Raw genomic sequence first — 22,500 nt, forward strand, 5'->3', positions numbered from 1 at the left:
TGCAGATGACTGCACTGGCCACCATACCCAACACCCCATCTGACACAGACATCCACCTAGGGCGTCATACACATGGATAACTGGTGCGAGAGCCATGGCCTGTTGCTACATGCCAGAGAAGGTGCAGACCTACCCAGTGTGAAGGACATGTTTGCCCCAACGTAACATGTCGGTGGTGATCCATTCAACATGGTGGACGTGTTCATGGAGATGGGTACCACAACTGTCAGTAACCTCTGTCAACACACACAATGCCAATGTGGGTGGGAAGACATTCCACCGTGGCCACCTGGTCTGGAAGGAATCACATCCACATCACGGGTGTTCATTGTACCCCTGTACACATCACACACCACAGCAATGATTGCATACAATGGCACATATGGGCTGTACCTAACCTGACACCTGCAGCACTCGGAAGGACCACAAACATTCCACGAGGCGGGGATAAAGGTGCTGGGACATGTGTCTCACACTGTCCAACCAAGGGGACTCCGGCTGTATACCTTCCCAGCACGTCTGCTCTGTGGTGGTCTGTGCCTGACATACACAGCCATGTCCGATCTGGGTGACATGGACAAGTTCCACCTCCTAGGCTCCGGGCAAACACGGCCACAGAAGCAACTTACACACACCTCACCACGAAGATGACTAGGACGTGCTGGGGGAACAGGGTCAACGCCCAGAGACACCCTAAAACATGGGGAGGATTGCCAGCCCATGTGAAGCAGATGCCCTGACTGCCTTTGTGCAGGAGTAATCATGACGTGTGGATGTGTGATCATGAGTATGCACCAGGCATCATCTCTGTGTCAGTGCTGGACAGGGGACAGGAGACTGATGGATGTGGTACCCTCATCCTAAGGGGTGTTAGTAGCCACACACAGTCTTGCTAGGTTTACACATGCCGTAGGGCACATAGCCTGGTATGTACATGTGCGCCTATGTACCTATGTAGGGGTCCATGCCGGTTGCGGGTACCTGTGCTATGCTGCTATTGCCAGATGTGCCTGTGGGTACCCCACGACTACACGTGGGGAACTGATAACAGTGCTCCCAGTGGGCACAGTGGGCACATGCAAGTACACCATAAGTGGCATATGGGTTAACTGAACCAATATGGTGCTACGCATGTAACCAACACGCATACTGTGTACACAGAACAATGAATGCTGCACCTGCACTACATGGTATATCTGCTGCATGATGTCAGTGCACAAACCACATCACATACGCACCTGTCACCTGCCATACACAGCCACAACAACATACACATCACATACTATGCAGACACAGGTATCACATACACCTCTCACTATGTTGTCCACCCTGTGCATCAGAATATGTTTGCATAACCGTGCACCAATGGTGTAGCTCACGATTATGTGGCAGAGACTTCATCATATGCACAGGGCAATATGTGCCACAGGCATAGGCTGTACCAATGGATGACATCATGTGTGTGTGTAAGGGCCTGTGCATTTACTGGGCATGACTGTGCAGAATGCATGTGAATGTGGTGGAGCCCTACAGTTGTGTTTGCTGTGTGTGGGTATGTGTGTACACAGTTCAGTCATCTGTGATGCCTACACGGGGTATACTTGGCAGCCCCAGACTGTACAGTGCAGGTGGTACGGCTCAGTGTGTCGGCCTGCGGCGACGTGACCCGTGCCTGCCTGGGGTTGCATGGGCACTACCGGGTGGAGGTATAGAGTGGCCACTCTCCGATGACACATGTCCGCTGGAAACGTGTCCACGCCGGGGCCGTCCAGGGCCACGTCCACGTGGCCTGCTGTGTCCTGGTGTGGTCGGTGTAGTAGCAGCTGCACTGCTGCTGCTACCAGCACTGTGTGGGTGGGCATGGGTGGTGGCACGCACACATTGACCTGTACTTGGTGGTGTTACTAGCCCACGGCCACGTGCCCTATGCCTCACCCCTACCAGGTGTTCCTGCACGGACAGCTCACGCTCACGGATGGCCATGCCTCGGTCGAGGATCCCAGCCATCTCACCCAATCTCCTATCCAGAACATCGGCAAGATGCTGTTGGGCATTCGCCAATGACTGGATGTTCTCGTTTAAGGAACGGATTGCGGACCTCTGCAGCCTCTGCCCTTCCTGGTTCTGCCGTTCGCACGTGCCTCGCCGCCATCACAGTCTGGAACATGCGCCTGGTTATACCAGCTGTTGTACCCTGCACGGCAGGTGTATGTCTAGCAGTGCCCTCCCACAAGCAGCACCTGCCACATGCCTGTGTGGCACTCCACCAGTCATTACACTGGCAATGTCATGTGTACCCGCACCTTCTGCAGCCACCACACATTCCTGCTCGGTGCCAACAGACGCTGACTGTCCGTCATCTGTGGGCAATGGTGTTGCGGTATGTGTCGGCATCTGAACCGGTGTGGGGATGAAAGGGACGATGTGTGATGTTCTCCAATGGCACAGTGTCTGCCTGTGACGACCCTGCCTGTGCCTCATGCACATGGTCATCACCACTAGTATCTGTGGGGACACTAGCATCAGATGGACCGCAGGAGGGAATGCACCTACAGCACCTGTCAATACAGAGACATACCGTAGTTACATTACAGACATGCTGACACACACACACACACACACACACACACATGCAGACACACACGCTGACACACACACACACACATGCAGACACATCATGCATGTGATATTGCATGTGGCATGCAGCATTCCCACACCACAGCCCAGTGAATGCAGCCCAGACATTAATAGTGGCAGTATGCATACTGCCCTGGAATGCACACTACAACAGGCAGGTGTGTGTTAGTAGGCATGCAGTACACACATTCATGGTAGTTTGCATGCATCACCGTGATACACCGTGTGGCCACGGGCGAGTTAACTGTACACATGGCTGCCGCCACTATGTCATGTACACCGCAAACATGTGCAGTATCATGTGGACATGTGTCAATGGTGTCCCACCACATGCACCACATCACAACGGATGTCACAGTGCAGTGTTATGTGTACAGTCTACAAATACAGTGCATCTGTAACAAGGATGTCTGTGCATGTGTGGTTGGTGTGAGCTGTATACATAGCTGTGCAGTGTGGAGTACGGGCACTGTGCCACTGCACGGTAGCAGGACACCGGTATGTTTCTGTGCAATGCGTGACCTGGACGCATTACATTGCCGTGTCTGGAAACCAGTTCAGCTGCACAGCAGCACATATATGGTGGACACTGGTGGCACCTCTATTGGCTGGGGACAGTCATTCCATTTCACTGGTGTACCACATCGGATGTCCAGGGGGTCCACTACAGTGATGAGCCCACTATGTGGACAGGGTGCAACGGTGACTACCCACTGCGGATGTACTGTGTGGCAACATGCCTGTGGGTATCACCCATGGCCTTGTTTGTCTGGGTCATCGACAATTGTGTGTGATGGACCTCGTGCACATGGCCCTGTGGTGGCACATGTGACATACAACCGTACTAGTCTGAGGTGTCACATTCCCTACGGCTATGCAGACATTGTGGATGTCTGCTATGTCGTGCATAGGTCATGTCATGGTGTGACATTGTTGCAGACAGACATCCACATGCATGGGACATGTCATGTGCCATGTCACAACATGTGCACCCAATGCAGAGGCATAGGTCACAGTGGTAACACCTGTGCTCTGGCCAGATCACAGCTCGCTATGTGGTACTGTGTTCATACTGCAGAGGCATACCAATGCATACTACACATGCAGCCATTGTGGAACACCTTCACCATTGTATGCATAGCTGACTGCACATAACATACCAATGGGTTATGTGGTGTCATGCCAGTCTATACTAACGGTTGGATCTACTGTACATGGGTGGTGTGTGTGTCGGATGGTGCGACCTGTATACCGTGACTGGGGCACACCCAGGTGTGCATGTCATACCTGGACACATGGGGAATATCAATACACCGTATCATGCCTTTTACTAGCAACAGACTTACCTGTGACAGACCCTTGTCTTTGCGACCGCCAGACGCACCTGTATAGGGATGACACAAAGGTATGCACATTATCCATTACTATCGCCACAGTAAGCATTCTGCATGTCACATCATGCACCTGCGTGTTTGCATGTGCTCTGCACATGTGTGCATACACAACATAGCATACTGTAGTATGCATCCTCTGTGGCCATATACCTGGCATGTGTTGCTATATTATGTATTGTTCTATGACACCCACTCCTACATCGCTTGTCATACAAACATGCAACACTGACTTACCAGGCAGCTCCGAGCTCATTGTTTGGGAGACACCCACCTCCACGATGGACGCGAGGGTTTCAGCATGTTGTTCCATGGGTGTCCCCAGACTGGCCAGCAGCTCCTCTGTGGCTGTGAGTGGGGGCTGGGTTGGTGGCCCACCACCTGTCCTACCTTGTTGTCTGGCGATTGCAGCGGCACGCTGTCTCGCATGCCAGATTAGGTCTGTGCAGTGCCTGCGGATCTGTTGATATGTGCGGTTGTGGCCGCCCAGGCTGTTCACCCTCCTGCGCATATCCTGCCACATCTCCTCCGTTGTTGTGCCTGCAGTGGCACATGGCTAAATAAGATGTCATAGTTATCATGTAGCAATGGTATGATCACCTCGTCTTCTTGTCGGCTAAAGGCAGGCAGCCGGGAACGTGGCATTATATGTAAGACATAACGATGGTGGCAGGTCACATTTGCACTTCTGTTCTGGCATACTGCTGGGAATACATTGCTATGACATGTACAACATCTGCACAGTAATCTCTGCAAGGCATCATGGCAGTGATACAGCCAATGTGTTGCTGTCACACCATTGAGCAGTGGGTGTCATTACATATCTGTGTGTCACCTCATCACACTGTACACGCACCATGTTGATGTTAGCCTGCTGTGGACATGTGTACCTGTCTACACCTGTGTCCATATCAGTTGGCACGGGTCCCCTTGTGACAACAGTTCTACTGTTCACCTGGATGCTGTCTATATGTCAATAGACATCACGTACGTGGCCATTATGAACATCAGCAGTGGCACTGTACACATACACATGGACACCTGCACATGCATGTGTTGTGCCATGTACATCCACACAGCACTGTACGGGTGTTGGCCAACTTTCCACGGCTCACCTGTGTTGCACATGTGATACACATGGGACAATGTGTAACCATGCCACATTAGCAGGGAAGGTCATGCATAGCATGTACACTCACATTGTCCACAGCAGCACACAGCACCTGTAACACCACAGGGTGCATCACTGTAACATTACTGCTGTGTATGGTTGATAGTGACAGTGCCTTTTGGCCATCGCACCATGTAGGACTGTGATAGCACATGCAGCCTTGCTGGGCAGGGCTGCATGGTATGGCAAGGTATGCCACATACATGGCACTGGGATGTGATCCACCTGGGGGGTAATGATAATGGCAGGGTGGCTGTCCATTCCATATGTCATTGCTATGTGTATTTGGACATTACACATGTCTATCAACATGGTGTGGACACTGGCCTTATGCAAGGTAGGCTGCACGCTGCTTGGTGGGGTGTGTCTGGTGCATGCAGGTATCACACACCCATGCATACACTGTAACCCTGACAGGTGCTATGTGCTGCGATATTGATCTACACAGTGCTGTATATGGCCACACACTGCTATCCCGTGCACATGGATGGTTACCTGGACTGACGTGGGTACCACATATGTCTACATCCAGTGCCTGCTGCCACCCCCATGTCTGCTGGTGCGGTACACACCGCCATCCCTCCCTCTGGAAACGGGATGTTGGCCACAGCATACGTATCCATGTATGGGGACAGGGATGTTCACATAGCAGGGGCACTGATGGTATCGTCAATCTGACCAAACACATATGATGCACCCATCACACATACAACCCATTCATTATGTTGTCAAGAACAGTGACACAGCTATACCGCTACGCCGGAGACATTCACAGGCGCATACACAGATGCATGCACGTCCAGCTTTGGCATGGCCTGGACTATTGGTGTGGTTCGGCACATAACGTGTTTGAGTGTGGCTGGTGCAGACGTACTGTGTACATGTCTACACAGTATGCCTGTTCTACAGTAGGCATCGTTTATGTGCTGTGCACATATCATATCTGCACATTGTGTTGGTGTCTGTCTATCCACGGGCCTGTGGTGGGACACACAGGGCTATTGTTGAACATATATGCATGCAAATCTGTACTGCTGTACTGCTAGCTTCTCAGGTGCTAATGTGTCATACACATGCACACCATACCCACGGATGTGGTAGTGGGTTGCCACCCTTACCCATCTCCTCTTGTGGGTTGCTATCATCCCACACCCTCTTTGTATTGTATGTTCAGGCTATGCACCTGTGTGGGGCTTGTGGGTGTGCAATGCAGTACTATGTGCCTTTGCACCCATCGCAGAACAAGTCATACAGGTAAACCGGCGGCCATACACTGCACAGCTTGATATTGGCACATCACATGTTGTACACACATAACACATCTCCTGTGGGACATGATCAAATGTACAGGCATGTCCATCAGTCACATGCCGCTACTAACCCCACATGACGGCTATGCAGGACATGTGGCGGTACAGCAACTGTCACATGTGCACCTGCAATGCCCCCCTACCTGCATCACGTGGTACTGCCTGTGGGGTATGTGCGTCTGCACCCATGCTATGGCCATAGATGACAGTTGTACATCGATATGTGCAACATACCTCATTGGGAGTTCTCATGTGCACAGTTCAACATGTCAACGCATTGTTTGTGTCTGTCAGACAGTCATTGTTGTGCATGGTTTACATGGCAGCCATGGCGTACTGTGTCTGATTCCACGTACTTCATTGGACTACCAGCATTGTACATTATCACGGCACATTCCAGCCATCACATAGCCATCATAGATGACAGTGGGAGGTGTTCTGCCATGTGCACATATGTCACACAGTACGAGGGTGACTGACACATTCTCAGGACAGGGTTCTGACTGCTGTGGATGTGTGTGATGCTGTCGACGTCCATGACTGCACCAGATGGTGTCATCTGGATGTGTAACATTCACAACACACACCTACCTTCACATAGCAACACATCATCCACAAGGATGGACATCCCTGCATGAACACTGTATGCAGTATGTCTGTATGACCACTGCATGCACCACTGGTAGCCACCAGCATGGCTGCCAACGGCAGTGTGTATCCTGTGTGAACATGGGTTACACCATTCACAACACACCTGTGCAGATGTCCCTGTTGTGTGTCACAGTGCAGTTCCACACATCATGTAACAGTATGCATCATGCACCTGTATGTTGCAGACATGTGAACGGCTGTGCAAGTCAACATATGCACACATGACACATCACCTGGCACAACATGTCTGTCTTACCACATGCTATTGTGACCACCCTGTGATGACATTGTACAGGCTACGTGGAATGGGACATCTGATGGCTCAATGGTGTATTCACCCTCTGGGTGTGTGTCTAGCCGTGTGTACATTAGTCAGTGGTCTGCACACAGAGATACTGTACATTTGCCTACTCTGTCACTGCAACTGTTGACTATGATCATACTGTACTTGTGCAGGCATGTGTTATTGATCCAGTATGACAGTCATGGTCGACCACAGTACTGTGGCACACATGACCTGCAGACATCTGCCTAGGGTGTGGGGCCCACATGACCATCTTCACATGCTATGCTGCCTCTGCAGCAGTGTCACATGTCTGTCGCCAGCAGGGCTGTCACAGGCAGGCACGGCATGCAGTGATGTGTGACAATGCTTGCACCCCCCACTGTGCTGTAGACATGCACTGCACACACAGTAAGGCATGCCTGACATTGATCTGCAGTGCCTGGGACCTGCCTCCATGCTCTACAGAGCACACCTGCCAGTCCAGATTGTACACAGATCATACCTCCCAGGCACATACCTGGCCTGCAACACACTCAGGTGAGTGGATCCCACATCACACAGTGATTTACACACATACTGTATGTTTTTCTAAGACAAATGCATCATAGGTACTCCATGTTCGGATACCCATGTTTGTGACCGCTAGACACATTGTGACACGTGACGGTGAGTACACTGTACACCACAGGTTACATGCTGGCTGTGTTATCATACTGTACATTGCACCTCGGACAGTTGCTACTGCCATGTGCTGACAGCAACACACACTTCCCTAGTATGGACTCCCATGTACCCACACATGCTTGGCCATGCACTACACATAGCTGGGTGACACTTTAAACAAGACATACCATACCTACACTACCCTTGGCATGCACCATACCTCCATGTGTCTGTGTGCTATACCTACAGACATCCCCTCTCTGGTTGATGGACATATATGCTTTGCGGCCCTGCTAGCCACACCCTGGACACACACCCATTGCAGCATACATGGTACATGTGCTCAACAGCCGGTACTACCAACATCTGCTGACGGGGGTTGTTAATGGCATGGCACCCCGGCAGACGGACAGTATACATGACTATGCTGACACATATCACAATGCACTTCCGCTACATGTACGCACTGGTAGGGACCATGCTATTCCACGCAGAGGCATGGTGGTGCTGGCCTTTTCACAGATGCCACGGTGGTATGCATGTTCCATGCACATGTGCTGTATGGGCGCATGTGCAGGCTGTTGCACGGTGAGTATGTTCAAATGTGTGTGGTGCATCACTTGACAGTCATGGTGTGTCCTCGTGGTCCATCACATACTCCACAGCTGGCTACCTACACATGACCACCATACTTTGCAGTGTGGGCCCTCACGCAGTGTGGTGTTATGTCTGTGTTGTTTGGCTACATCCACATTCAATGTAGCATATGACAGTCACCCAGGCATTGCCGACAGAAATGTTGTTTGCAACATGCCGGACAATGGGATACCTACCTATAATATACACTCTCACTCACTACAGGGCTCCAATCCATACATGGACATCACATTGTCCCTGTGGACACATACATGGTACTGCCATGCACACATTATGTCCTCGGACACTGTCCCGATGTCACCTCCAATCTCCATAGCTGTTCTATCCCGCCAAACTGGTTGTTATGTGTCTCTGCAGCAGCCCACTGAATTAACTGCTAGCACATTCATGGACATTGTGTACCTTGACCACCACACCACCGCATCTATCACACTACACATGGGTGGTTGTGCATTGCACGTGTGGGACTGCATTCATACATACATGACTGCACCATTCAGTATGGCACTGGGGCACATCCTGACATACATGCTTCACACACTCATTGACGACTTCCATGCCTTTACTGGCACCCTTGTTGGGCGTCTGTGTGCCACAGCACACCACATCCACATGATGGCCACCTGTCATACCATTGCATGGGTGGTTGGTGTAGTACGGAGGGTAACAGATCAGACATTATCCCCACATTGCCCTTCAGTGCCATTCCACATTCTGGTATTGGCAATGTACACATCCACCATCACATCATACCTTGTGTCTCGGGATGTTAGGCTATGTGACTCCTGGACATGTCACACAGTGGTGCAAGCATATCATGCTACCTACGACATGTAAGGTACATGTGGCATTACACAGTCCTCAGTCATGTGTCCCCTCATGTTCACTATTTGCTTACATACACAACATGCTGTCACGGAGTAATGTCCATGTCTACATGTCCCACATCTACGTACCTGGCAGCATTCTAGCTCCACCAGCTCATACTGCTAACAACCATACAGGTGTCGGTGTGGCAGATATATCGTGTAGATGTCATTGTGTCAGATACATCACAGATGGTGCATACACATCACCTTTGCATAGCAACAGTCCTCCACTGGGTATCACGTGGATACTGTCCCTATACATGCATATCACATTGCACATGGTTGCTGTACACACACATGCCCCACATGGTGCTGTGGTTGCCATATTCCACTGTGGCGTGGGTACACATCTGCAGGGCCACACATATCTGGACTATGTGTGTTGCTGGGACATTGGTAGCCTTTGTACTTGTGCCATACACACATCTACACACGGGCAGGGTTACTATAACACATTCGTGGTGAGCCTTCCACAATGGCTACAACTTTCCATGTCACAGTATAGTCATGCCGCGATGTATACCAGGCTCAGACAGTTTACATATGCTGATGGCAGACGGGGAACACATCTGTACTCATCTGCATACCACTTACACAGTGGTGTCATGTACTCTGCCATGGGCCATGTCCTCCGCATTACTGATGCATGTAGTACTCCTACATGGCATTTGCAGTGGGCAGGGTGAATGAAGCAGTCATGCATATGTGCACACAAGCCACATTGCTTAGCCTGGGCTTCTGTTTACCTACACAGACTGGACACACACCATGCTGTAGAACATGGGTCCTGTGCACATCCCACAGGGACACACTGTGGCACTGGTCATGTGATAGCTCCCTTGCTGATAGGGTGACACATACACATGGGACCACCACGACAGCAGTACTGTGTAGACATGCAGTTGACATCCACCTTTGCTGTCCAGTGGACAGTACCATGGGGGGTTGGCACGACTGTGTACATTGCACATGTGTTTACACATGGACCTGCCAGACATCATTGATGCACACATTGCACCTGCTACAGATAGCTTGGACATGGTTACTTGATGTTCCTTCCATTTTGGGTGGCTATTCTGCTACTGCTCTGTCCCATATCTGCAGGCCATACATATCCTGTTAATGTACATAACACTAGGCCATACGTCCATCATGCATGCTATGCCTGTGATACTGTGTATAATGTCTGAACGTATCCATCATGATAGCTTTACATTATACATACTTGACATGGTCACCCCTACTGCGAGGCATACGTGCACGTCGTGCACACATTACGTATGACATCGACAATATCTGCCCATACACATGTGTGCTGTGACACTATACATGCATGTCCTATCCCCTGCTGTGGCACTTCATTGTTGGACATCCACTGCCAGCATCAGCGTGGGTGGTGGCATTGTTCTGTGTTTTGAATCACGATGGCACCCCTTGGCCTATCCCAGCTGTGTACATGATGTCCCACTGCTGTGCACACGGTGTCCACAGTGGTTGGTATACTCAGCAGGTTAACACTACATAACCACCTTTCACCACTCTCTCCTTTATGGACAGGTATCTTTACTGACAAACACCGTTCACATACAGTGCCGATTTGTCATACATATCATGCGTTACACACCAGTACATCTCGTGGGTTCTACATACCTTTCCTGTATTGCTTTCCGTATTCCGTTTGTGTCTCGCTACTGACAAGTGATCGGCTCTTGTAGGAATAACGTCTTTGTTCGGTATGAACATACAGTTTGACTATCCTGGGAGTCTTCCTTATATCTGTCGTCACCTGCGGCATGTGGGTTCATCACACCAATAGCTGTTCCTCGGTGTGTACTTATGCGCATATCACCTGTGCATCTCCTCCATTCGTACGGTACTCGTCGGAACTAGGCCATGGTTCATTCATCGTCTGGGCGTTGGTTATCTGCACTACCTTCGTGGGGATGGTATGTATTGTGTTATATTATGTGTGACTACAACCGCTATGTGTCGCGTCACGTACATTTGGCTGTGGTGTTTGCCTTGGATTGTGTGTGTTGGGTATGGTATTATGTTCCACATGTGGGTGTCCGTGTCCTGCCGGCGTCTGTCGATGGCGTATTGCATTCTGATGTGTAACATAGCTCTTGTATTCCTGTACACAACGGATGCAGGTATGCATCCGCTGCTGATAGTGTTTCCCACGCGGGATGTTGCGGGTATGCCGCTGTCATTAACTGCCTGTATGTTTTTGCTGCTATTTCGGATTATATCCCTTGGATATGTGCGATGGGGTATATCGGCGGCTGTGGGTGACGGGTACGGGGTGTGGGCCTTGCATTTGTACATACACGGTATGCTTCTGTGTGTGCTCCATCCCTGCCTGGGGAGTTACAAGTTACCTGTCTGTTGTTCTAGGAGTGTAGGTTTTGTTGATGTCATCTGCTGTCGGTACCGCTTGCTTGTGTGCTTCCTGCATATATTCCTCCGTCACATCGGTAGTATATCTGCAGCTGTTCGTAGGTGCCGACTATCCCTTGGCATTTTGTCACGGATATTTACGGTCATTGTGGTCCTGTAGTTGGGACGGCCTGTATGCTACCGGTTACCACCTATTCAGGTGGCGATTGCTTGTTTAACACTCGTAGAACACACAGCGGTGTTTACGGGACGATACGTGTCCACGATCGGTGCCGGGGTAGCACATGCGTATTTCCGCGGTACATAACTATTGCTGCGTAACGTTGCCGATATATCGTATTGGAATTAACATGTCGGCGCCATACATCCGGTGATGGTTTGTACATGCGTCCTTTGCATGTCACGTTGGCTATACTCCTGTGGTACATTCTGGGACATTTTCCATTTGCATCCTTTTACGTCGCCACGCGCCTAGCCAGTGAGGAGCTCTCAGTACTACTTTGTGGGTACTGCTATCCATACGCCTGTGGTTCCTATACTGTATGCCTACACATGTTATTCCACTCCGCCTGTCACATGTCACCTACATACACATTTCACAGTGTCACACACATTACAGTGGCACAGCGGAACACACGACATCCTCACCTCACACATACACATACTTCCGCTTTCACAGGGACGGTTGCACACACTACCTACGTTGACCACATCGGCGGCGGCGGTGTTTACCTCCACCCTCATATCCTAAGAATATTACACGCACATGTCCTGTTACTGTATCGTGGCCTGGCGATCATCCCGAATGGCGAATATGCATTTAGGTGGGTAGACCTTTCCATGGGTGGCGTTCCCTGCTCTGTCCACCCTCCCGGATAGTCGGGTTGTCGTTCAGTATGTTTACTATGTTGAGAGTTCGCATCTTACTGCATCTGTGACCTTGCATCCCTGTGATTCCCTGTTGAACTTGTTGTACTTTATCTCTGTGTATGTGTACATATATTTCTACGTATGTAATGATATCTATATCCATATTTGTGTATGCACATATGTACATATGTAGACACCTTGCGCCGAACGTGGCAGCATACGGCTACGCCGTCTGCTGTCGGACCCGCGTGCGGTTGAGGTGTTGCCGTTCCATGCTCCGCTGGCTGTTGGTTGTGCAGTGTTTGGGTGCTACCTATGTTGGAGTCACACATGGGACCGCCCATACAGTACACATTACGGGTGGACATGTTTGTGTGCCGTCCATTTCACTGTGTGTGCAGGTAGGGAGGTGTCAGTCCATGGGGCCTACGCTGTCAGAGTATGTGCTATACGTTCCCTCTTTGCCAAGGCATAGGCATATTGGGTACGCCTCCGTCTGCCTACTGGGGCTGGCACAGTGTGTTCATGGCGCTGAACGCCCTGTGCCTGTGCTTGCCTTGGCAGTTGTGGCGGGCTTGGTGGCCCTACACCATTATGTCCCTGCGGCAGCTGTTTCCGCAGGAAACTCCCAGATATGCTCAGAACTAGTTCAAAATGATGTGAAGATTACTGATCCTACAGACATTGCCAACATACTGGCTGACAGGTTCAGTGCAAACTTCTCCCCCCCCTCCTCCCCAAAAGGAGAGATATCTATACCAAGCGATTGCAGCCCCCCAAACATCTCCAACGCCCAAGTGAGAACTGCTCTCTCCAAAGCAAAAAACACAGCATCCATGGGACCTGATGGTGTCCCCAGCTGTGTGCTCCACGAACTCAACGAGGAATTAAACCCACAGCTAGGACAGCTGTTTAATCATAGTCTTAACACTGGATACGCCCAGGAGTGGCACACTGCAACTGTGGTCCCACTTCACAAAGGCGGTGCCTCCACCGACCCTGGAAATTACCGACCCATTAGCTTGACAAGCCTTATCTGCAAAGCCATGGAGAGGATCATAATGGACCTCATAAATAAAGACATAGGAATTTGCAGACTTTGGATCCATCCCAGTTTGGCTTTGTCAAAGGCAGATCATGCCTTCTAAACTTGGTTGACTTTTTCAAACAGTCACCAAAGCCATTGATGAGGGAAAGGCAGTCCATACAGCCTACCTCGATCTGGCGAAGGCCTTCGATACAATACCCCACTCGGTATCATTGAAAAACTCATCAGCTTAAATGTTAACCCATACATCACAAGATGGATTGCTAACTGGCTGAGTAACAGAACCCACAGGGTCAGAGTAGCTGGCGCCATGTCAGACTCACAGCCTGTCGCAAGTGGTGAACCACAGGGCTCAGTCCTGGGCCCACTCTTGTTTGGCATCTACTTTTCCAAGTACAAGCAAACACAGGAGGGTTATGGCTGACAAAGTTTGCAGATGACTGCAAACTGGGCCATAGTAGAAAACACATCTGACACAGATATCCTTCAGAAGGGTCTCACAGAAACGGTTAACTGGTGCCAGAGCCATGGCCTAAAGTTAAATGCCAAAAAATGCATAGTCATACCCTTCAGGAAAAACAAGGTTACCCCTAGCTACCAAATAGGTGGCAATCCACTGAGCACAGAAGAAGTTATCAGGGACCTGGGAACCCAGGTTGATAGTAGTCTGTCATTCGACACCCATGTAGCTAAAGTAGTTAGGAAGACCTTCTACATTGCCCACCTTATCATGAAGGATTCTCATCTAGATCAAGGGAGGTCATAGTCTCCTATACTCATCACTCATCAGACCAATGATTGAGTACAATGCGAATGTATCTGACCCGACACTTGCAGCAGCTGGAGAGGCCACAAAAGTTCCTCACCAAAAGGATAAAGTGTCTCAAACATCTGTCCTATGCTGCCCGACTGAAAGAACTCCAGCTCTATTCAGTCGCACGCTGCTCAGAGGTGACCTTTGCCTAACATACAAGGCCATGTCAAACCCAGATTTGATGAATATGCTTCACCTCAAAAATCTAGATCCGCCAGAGCCACAAGGGCGGAGACTTAAACCTCGACACCGCTATTAATAGGACGTGCTGGAGGGATAGATTCATCACCCAAAGACTCCCTATGCTGTGGAATAAAATCCCGGTATATGTGAGGCAGAGCACCTCGCTGGCCTTGTTCAAGAGAAATCTTGACCAATGGATGGGAGATCGGAGATATACCCCAGGGATTACCTCAGTGTCACTGCTCAACAGAGGCACAGCAAAATAATGGGTATAGTTCCCCATACTAAAGGGGTGGCGTAAGCCACAAAACTATGGGCTAGGCTTGTAAATGCCCTCGGGCAGATAGCCTAGTATGAACCTATGAACCTATGAACCTATGAACCATATTATGTAGCATAGCACATACTATGAATATGTGGGCACATGTGCCTGGAGAGTACTGCAAGGCTCCACCAGATGTATCCAAGCACCGGAACCGTGATTTCAACATCCTAAACACACGCTCTATGATTATTCTGGTTTGTGCGTGTGCCTCATTATGGCGTTCTTGCATGTGTGTGTGTGCATTTCTGATGGGTGTCATCATCCACGGCTCCAATGCATAGCCAGCATCCCCCACAAGGTGACCTTGTGTGATGTCCCCCCTGGTGAATACCTGATACAGCTGTGAGGCATGCCAGATATGGGAGTCGTGGTAGCTTCCGGGGCTGCCAGCACACACATCCATGATAATGCCCTGCGCATTGCACACGACCTGGCAATTGATGGAGGGAAATCCCTTGCGGTTTATGTAGCCTACCCTGCTCACCGGTGGTGACTTTATTTCTATGTGCGCAGTCTATCGCACCCAGTACCTCCAGGTATTGTGCCACACGGTGGAAGTGGCGCATATTGCTAGCCAACTCCTCCTGAGATCTGGGGAAGTATATATACTCATGGGCATGTCGTAACATGGCATCCAGAAACTGGTGTAGTACCCTGGATGCTGATGCCTGTGAGATGCCCATTATATCCCCGGTTGGCCTTTGAAAGGTACCTGTTGCCAGTATTCGCAAGCTTACACATACCTTTGTGTCCACTGGGATGGGCTCCCCTCTGTTGTCTCTTGTTCTCAGGCTTGGCCGGCACAGCTCCACTATTTGCTGTAACGTGTCCCTGTCCACCCTGTAACGCTCTACTATCTCCAGGTCTTGCAGCCCCTGGTAGGTCACCCTTGGTCTGAACACTCTCCTTCTCCTCTGAGGTCTCTGGTAGTTGTCGGCACCCTCCTCCGCAACTCCGTCTGTCTCTAACACATGCTGATGCATCACGGCCACGGCAGCACCCAACATATACATTTTAAAAGTTCCCGTGTGTTTACGCCGTAAGGCTGGCGCTTGGGAATTCGCTGTGTGTTGTGTGCATTCCCACTTTATAGTGTTCCGCTGTACACCCGGTGATGTCATTGGGTGTGTCTCTGCTGCCGTATCTGTGGGCTATCTACCGTGATTTACCGTTGGCACTGCAACGCTGTTGCCTTTGGTGTTACATTACACTTGCCTGCATTGGTTTAGCTTTACACCTTACTTACTGTTTCTGCACGTTGCACCTACTATTTACGGAGTGCATCCTGCAGGCACATGACATGTCATGCACTTTGTTTGCCGCCGTTATGCTAACTCTCTCCTTGGCTGTGCTGTATCGGTTCTTCGCTCTTTGCATTTCTGCAACATCCACTACTTTCTTTGCATTCATATTCCTCCCCTTTCCCGTTTTGCAGATTTCTGCATGCAGAGTTGTCAGCTGCCGCCGATTGCCCTCCGTCGGTTGATTGGTGTTAATTGCTCATTACGACTCCAATTACACTGCTTCCGCATTTCCTCATATTCTCCGCATCACCTTCCTGTATCCATGGTTGTTGACGGGCGGCCACATGACTGGTTTGGGGAACGAGTCATCCTCGCACATGCATCTGTGCGCGCATTGTATACTCACCGCATCTATTTCCTCACACGCCGGTCCTGATGCTGTGATGTGCATTGTACAGCCCAGGTTTGCTGGGCTCCAATGTGCTTCCTCCTACAGCAGCACACCCCTCTGCGATTGACAGGTGTTCCCTCTTCGCCACTCCTCGGTGTTTTACCGCTGCGCCGTTTGGGGCAGCCTTACCGGCGGGGTTTTGCGATTCAGTATTATCTGGCGCATTGGCATGGCATTGACTACTAATACATGGTAAGGGCGCCAGACACCGACGCCACTCCTTGGCAACCCTTGGGCTGTGGTTGTGGCTTTCCATTCATACTATGGTGTATTGTGGCTGTGATGCTGATGTGTCTTATACTGCTCTTTTATGGCATTGTCATATTACTTCATTGTTCCTCACCTTCCGCGGACATGTCCTGGGGTTCTGATGTGGTTTCTGCGTACATGACATTTATGTCGTTATTTACATTTTCTGCAGGTTTTCCTTTGACATTCTCGATTTCTTTCCACATTGCCATGTTGCACCACTATGACACATGATGTTGGCAGCCTTCCGTTACTCCTATGTCATGTTTGGATATACGTAAACCGTTTTTTTTTTGTTTACATTGCCGTGCTGTTATGCTACGCCCGCGCCACTTCGTGAATCGCTACTTACCTTCATTTGCATGGTGCAACACCGCACATGGGGTATTTAACATACCTACGCCGGAGGCGGCGCAACTCCGGTGTACGCCGCTGATGCACGTGGGTTTGGATCGTACCTGAATCGCTCGGCGGCCATGTCTGGCATTGTGGCGCCTACGCCATGCGAGCGCCTGGCACAAGGTTCATGAATCCCGGGGATAATCTTATTTTATTTGATGATTCTTGTTTTATAAGTATGCAATAAACAGAGAGACAGAGATTTTTAGGAATGTTGAATAGCATGGAATTTTAGGCTAGCTTCAATCCTTTTTATTACTTTATTTTAAAGGGAAGGAATGGGGGTTGGTTTTTACTACAATCAGACTGATTTTTATTTATAGTGGAAACTTTGCCACTCCCACTTCAACTGCTGTTTAACTTACTTTTCTTAAATGTATTAACTATTAAGTCTTATGGATCACACATCTATGCTTACTAATAAAGAAACTGCAAATTCAACATATCCTGGATTGGATTTTTTATTTGACTTACTAAGTTTAAGAGATTTATTTTAAGTTTTATAACAGTTAATACCAGTACTAGGTTCATATTGTTTCAAATCTGGGGAGTATTTTTGTATAGTTATTTAAATCAGAACACCCAGTGGAAAGTTTCTAACAGTGTTCGGTAAATAACTGACATGGCAACACATTTCAATAAATACATACACATACGCATGCATACAATGTAAGCAAAAGTAAAAATAAGGCAGATAAGCAGTGCTTCCCTGCAGAAAGAGAGAAAACGAACATCTAGGGTGGTTTCACAATTGTAGAGTTTGCGGAATTCTAATGGGTGGCTTTTGGGCTATAACTTACGAGTTGGGATTTTAATTCATGCATGCAACCACCTATAGTGCCATATGTGTGTGTGTGTGTGTGTGTGTGTGTGTGTGTGTGTGTGTGTGTGTGTGTGTGTGTGTGTGTGTGTGTGTGTGTGTGTGTGTGTGCATACGTGTTTAACTCATGCATGGCACCATTTACACTGCCACATGAGTGCGCACGTGTATGTGTGTGTGTGTGTGTGTGTGTGTGTGTGTGTGTGTGTGTGTGTGTGTGTCTGTACTGGGATTGGGGGAGGGCTCTTGAAGTCATCAGAAGAGGACAGAATACAATAAAATTCCCATATAGCTAATATAGTTAGTATTGCATCTAGCTTTAGAAACAATGAACAAAGTGCTATCTTCATTGAGAAAAACCTACAGAACCACAATAATGAGTAAGCTATTCTCCCACACCTCTGACAGCAGACCTGACACTAGTGGTGTTCCCCAGGGATCTGTTCTGGGACACCTACTCTTTGGCATCTACTTCTCAGAGGTCCAAGCAAAGACAAAAGGCCTGTGACTGACCAAGTTTGTGGATGACTGTAAGTTGGTAAGTTGGGTGCTGTCACTGACTCCCCAAATGATATTAACATACTACAAGAGGGTCTCTCAGCAACAAATGACTGGTGCCAAAGTCATGGCCTTAAGTTAAAAGCAAAAAACATACCATTCGGCAAAAGTATGGCCCCTACTGATTACCACATCAACGGCAACCCCTAAGCACTCAACCTGTGGTGAGAGACCTAGGTACACAGGTTGATAACAATCTCACATTCGACCATCATGTAGCGGCAGTGGCCAGAAAAGCCTTTTACTTGGTTCATCTAATAAGTAAAGGGACTGTATCCAGAAAAAAAAGGAGATTATTACCTCTCTGTACCCCTCCCTCATTAAGCCTATAATTTAGTACAATGCCCCGTTTTGGTATGTACTTCTCCAAACACCTGCACCAACTGGAAAGGCAACAGAAATACCTCACAAAAAGAATCCATGGCCTCCAATATCTGTCCTATGCAGACAGGCTCAAATCACTATCACTGTACTCGATATCGTACAGATTGCTCAGAGGTGATCTGTGTCTTGCCTACAAGGCAATCTCTGACCCTGATTTACTAGAGATGCTCCATATCTGTAAGTCTAACACCTCATGCATTGTCCAATCAAAAGGCCTAAATCTAATATGTCAAATTAACCAAACCTGCTGAAGAGACAGATTTGTCTCTCAGAGGCTGCCCCATCTCTGGCATCGACTCCCCATACATGTCAAAGTACGTCACTGAACCTCTTCAAGCACAACCTTGATGAGTGGATGGGAAACCACAAATTTGTCCCAGGGCTGCCACTTGTGTCCTTTACTGATAGGGGTGACAGGTGCTGATTGAGGTTTCTTTTTTTGGGATAAACTCTTGGCTATGCTTGTAAGGAACCCAGGGCCATTAGCCTAGTAATCTCCTATGATCCAAAATATGACAGATTTAACAGTAAAGACTGCACATCAGAAACATTTTTTTTTCTGAAATTCTATTTTTAACACAGTCAAGAATTTCAACAATGTCAGTAGTGGCCAGTGCTTCTCAAACTGTGCTACCATGGGAATACCCCTACTTAATCAAAGGACCATCAGATGAAGTTCAGAAGTTATTTCTCTTTTAAACATAAAAGTCCCATTGCACTCTGTGAACAGATCAGACAAACTTAAACTGACACAGAAAATAAGCAAACTACTACTTGCATAGGAATCCGAGCCAAAACTAGTTGAATAGGGTAACAGGGATGTGTTCACAATCAATATAATTCATAGAGATAGTTACTGCAGACAGTTTCAGTAGCAATAGGTGCAACTGGGCTAATAAAAAAAGAATTTCCAAACATACTTACATATACTGCCAACATAGGTGACTTCAAATGACCTTGGTAAATATGCTACCAGTTGCCGTATTATACGTACAAAGATGGAGGCAACTTAAAGCAGCTATTTTGGTAAACTCCCAAGACATAAGCAATACAAAAGCAATACTGATTTCATGAACTAACTATCCATTAGTTCATTCATGATTTAACTATCCATTGGTGTGGCCCATTCCTGTCACGATGTTTGAAATCCTAAACATCTGGAGAAATGATATTTAGATTAAGGAAACAGCATAAAGATCAGGGTTTCTGAAACATTCTGTAGTCAGAAAATGCAATTAATATTTTTCTTTTTCTTTTGAAAAATAAATCTGGGGAGCTCTATACAGTTCACACAGTTAAACATCAAGACTCTTGTTCAGGTACTTGTACAGTAATCTAAGCCCTTGATTAGAGTATTCCATATGAAGAAATGCAGTGTAGATTGCATCTCATGCCACATGACTCCTGATGTTCCCTAAGTTGTTAACATTTGCATAACAAAAGTAAGGAACGTAAGAAGAAAGTGACCTGCATGCCTCGGACCATTAACCCTACTCTCAATCAGCCCATTTTTATCACATAAGTGACAGTTGATTGTTGGAGGCTGTCATCCTGGCTTTCATCAGAGTTTGCTTCCAGTGACTTCACTACCCCTGCCATGTGCATACACCCAGAGTACTGTCCTGGTGAGACACAATTACTTTTGCTTATATGCGAGCATGCACATATGAACCTGTAACGTTATACGTTGAGAACATCGGCCTTCAGAAGGTTCCAGCAGAGTACTACATCATACTCCCTCCCTTCCTGTGTGACACAATGCTTCCACCCACTTGGACCCACTCTGGCTGGCTTCTTCAGCACCTAGTCCATTAAGTAACGCTGCATTTCCTGGACGTTATCCCTTAAGTGGCCGAACAATTATTAATGTTTATTTTATGACCACCTAAGAATAGATACATTATGAAAGCACCAAAGTATACAGCATTCAGGACGGCTTTTCAAACGTCAGTTGTCTTTTAAGAGTAACGTAAATAGGAATAGTGAAGACAAAAATGACTAAAATCGGTATTACTTATGAATGCATTATAATGATAGTAATACTTCAACTGCAACCAGTATGGGGTAAGTTGACTTTGGAAGCGATGCTACACATAACGAGTCACGCAATATCATAAAAATGAGTGCCACTCAAAACAATAAGCCTGTGTTCTTAATGTATTGTTAAGAAATATCTCATTTCTCCAGACCTATGCAAAATGTTTTATATTCATCTGAGATTTTCAGATCCCGTCTTTGGCTTGCTAAAGATGGAGTATGTTTTAACCTACTGATATGTAATTATAAATGATTTGCATAACAAGGTCAAGCTACAGAAGCAAGACAGACAAAGAGTAGTATCTCTTTCATATGGTTAAAGGGGTCTACTTCAGAAGACTGAAAAACCAAAAGACTGAATCCCGAAAGACTGAAAATTCAAAATACTGAATTTGGCCCTTCTTCATTGTGCGATCTTGGAGTTAGTATATATAGTTAGCAAGGGTGTGGGGGCCAGGGCCCCTTGCATTAAAAATGTGTTCAGCATTTTGAATTTTCAGTCTTTTGAGATTCAGTCTTTTGGTCTGCCAGTATTCTGAAGTAGACCCGGTTAATGTTTTTGTGTGCCATTAGGTTTTATGTTTCTATGTTTCTATTTCCATGTTAATGTTCTCCATAAATCTATCCAGTTCTAAAGCAATCAGCATATTGTACATGAGCAAAGGCAGCACAAGGAAACATTTAAGTACTAGCACAGAGACACAGTAAGTTTGTAACATCATTCTGTAACATGATGCATCAGAAAGGCATTTTACATGAAACTGCTCTCATGCAGAGACTGTTTGTGTTCTCTGTCATTAACTGTTCACCATTTTGAAAGTTTGTTAACATAAAACATATATTTAGTAGGTAGGTTGATAGGATACCTTCTCGAGATGAATCCATGAAACCATTCTGGAATCACTCCATTCTGTAAGATGTGAGCTGCTTGTGTTTCCTCAAACCACATTACCACCTTGGCCCGGAATGAAGACAAAAGATCCAGTAAACAGTCCTGGGGATTCTTGACTTCCTCATGGACAGTTTCATTTGTTGCCAAAGCAAAGGCACTTTTCTCACCTTTGGGTTCAGACATTACCTGTA

The 22,500-nt window shown here is 47.9% G+C and overlaps 1 protein-coding gene across 1 annotated transcript in view; it reads right to left on the reverse strand.

The window, feature by feature from the left end:
• SH2D2A (SH2 domain containing 2A) overlaps positions 1-22,500 on the reverse strand; it is a 714,173-nt gene that overhangs the window by 412,303 nt on the left and 279,370 nt on the right. The window contains exon 4 of the mRNA XM_044079800.1: positions 22,284-22,495. Coding sequence (XP_043935735.1) covers positions 22,284-22,495 — 212 coding nt within the window. The remainder of the gene's footprint in view (positions 1-22,283; positions 22,496-22,500) is intronic.

Source organism: Protopterus annectens, chromosome 8.part0 (genome assembly GCF_019279795.1).
Source record: "Protopterus annectens isolate FY-2018-M chromosome 8.part0, PAN1.0, whole genome shotgun sequence".
In the NCBI taxonomy this organism is placed as follows: domain Eukaryota; kingdom Metazoa; phylum Chordata; order Ceratodontiformes; family Protopteridae; genus Protopterus; species Protopterus annectens.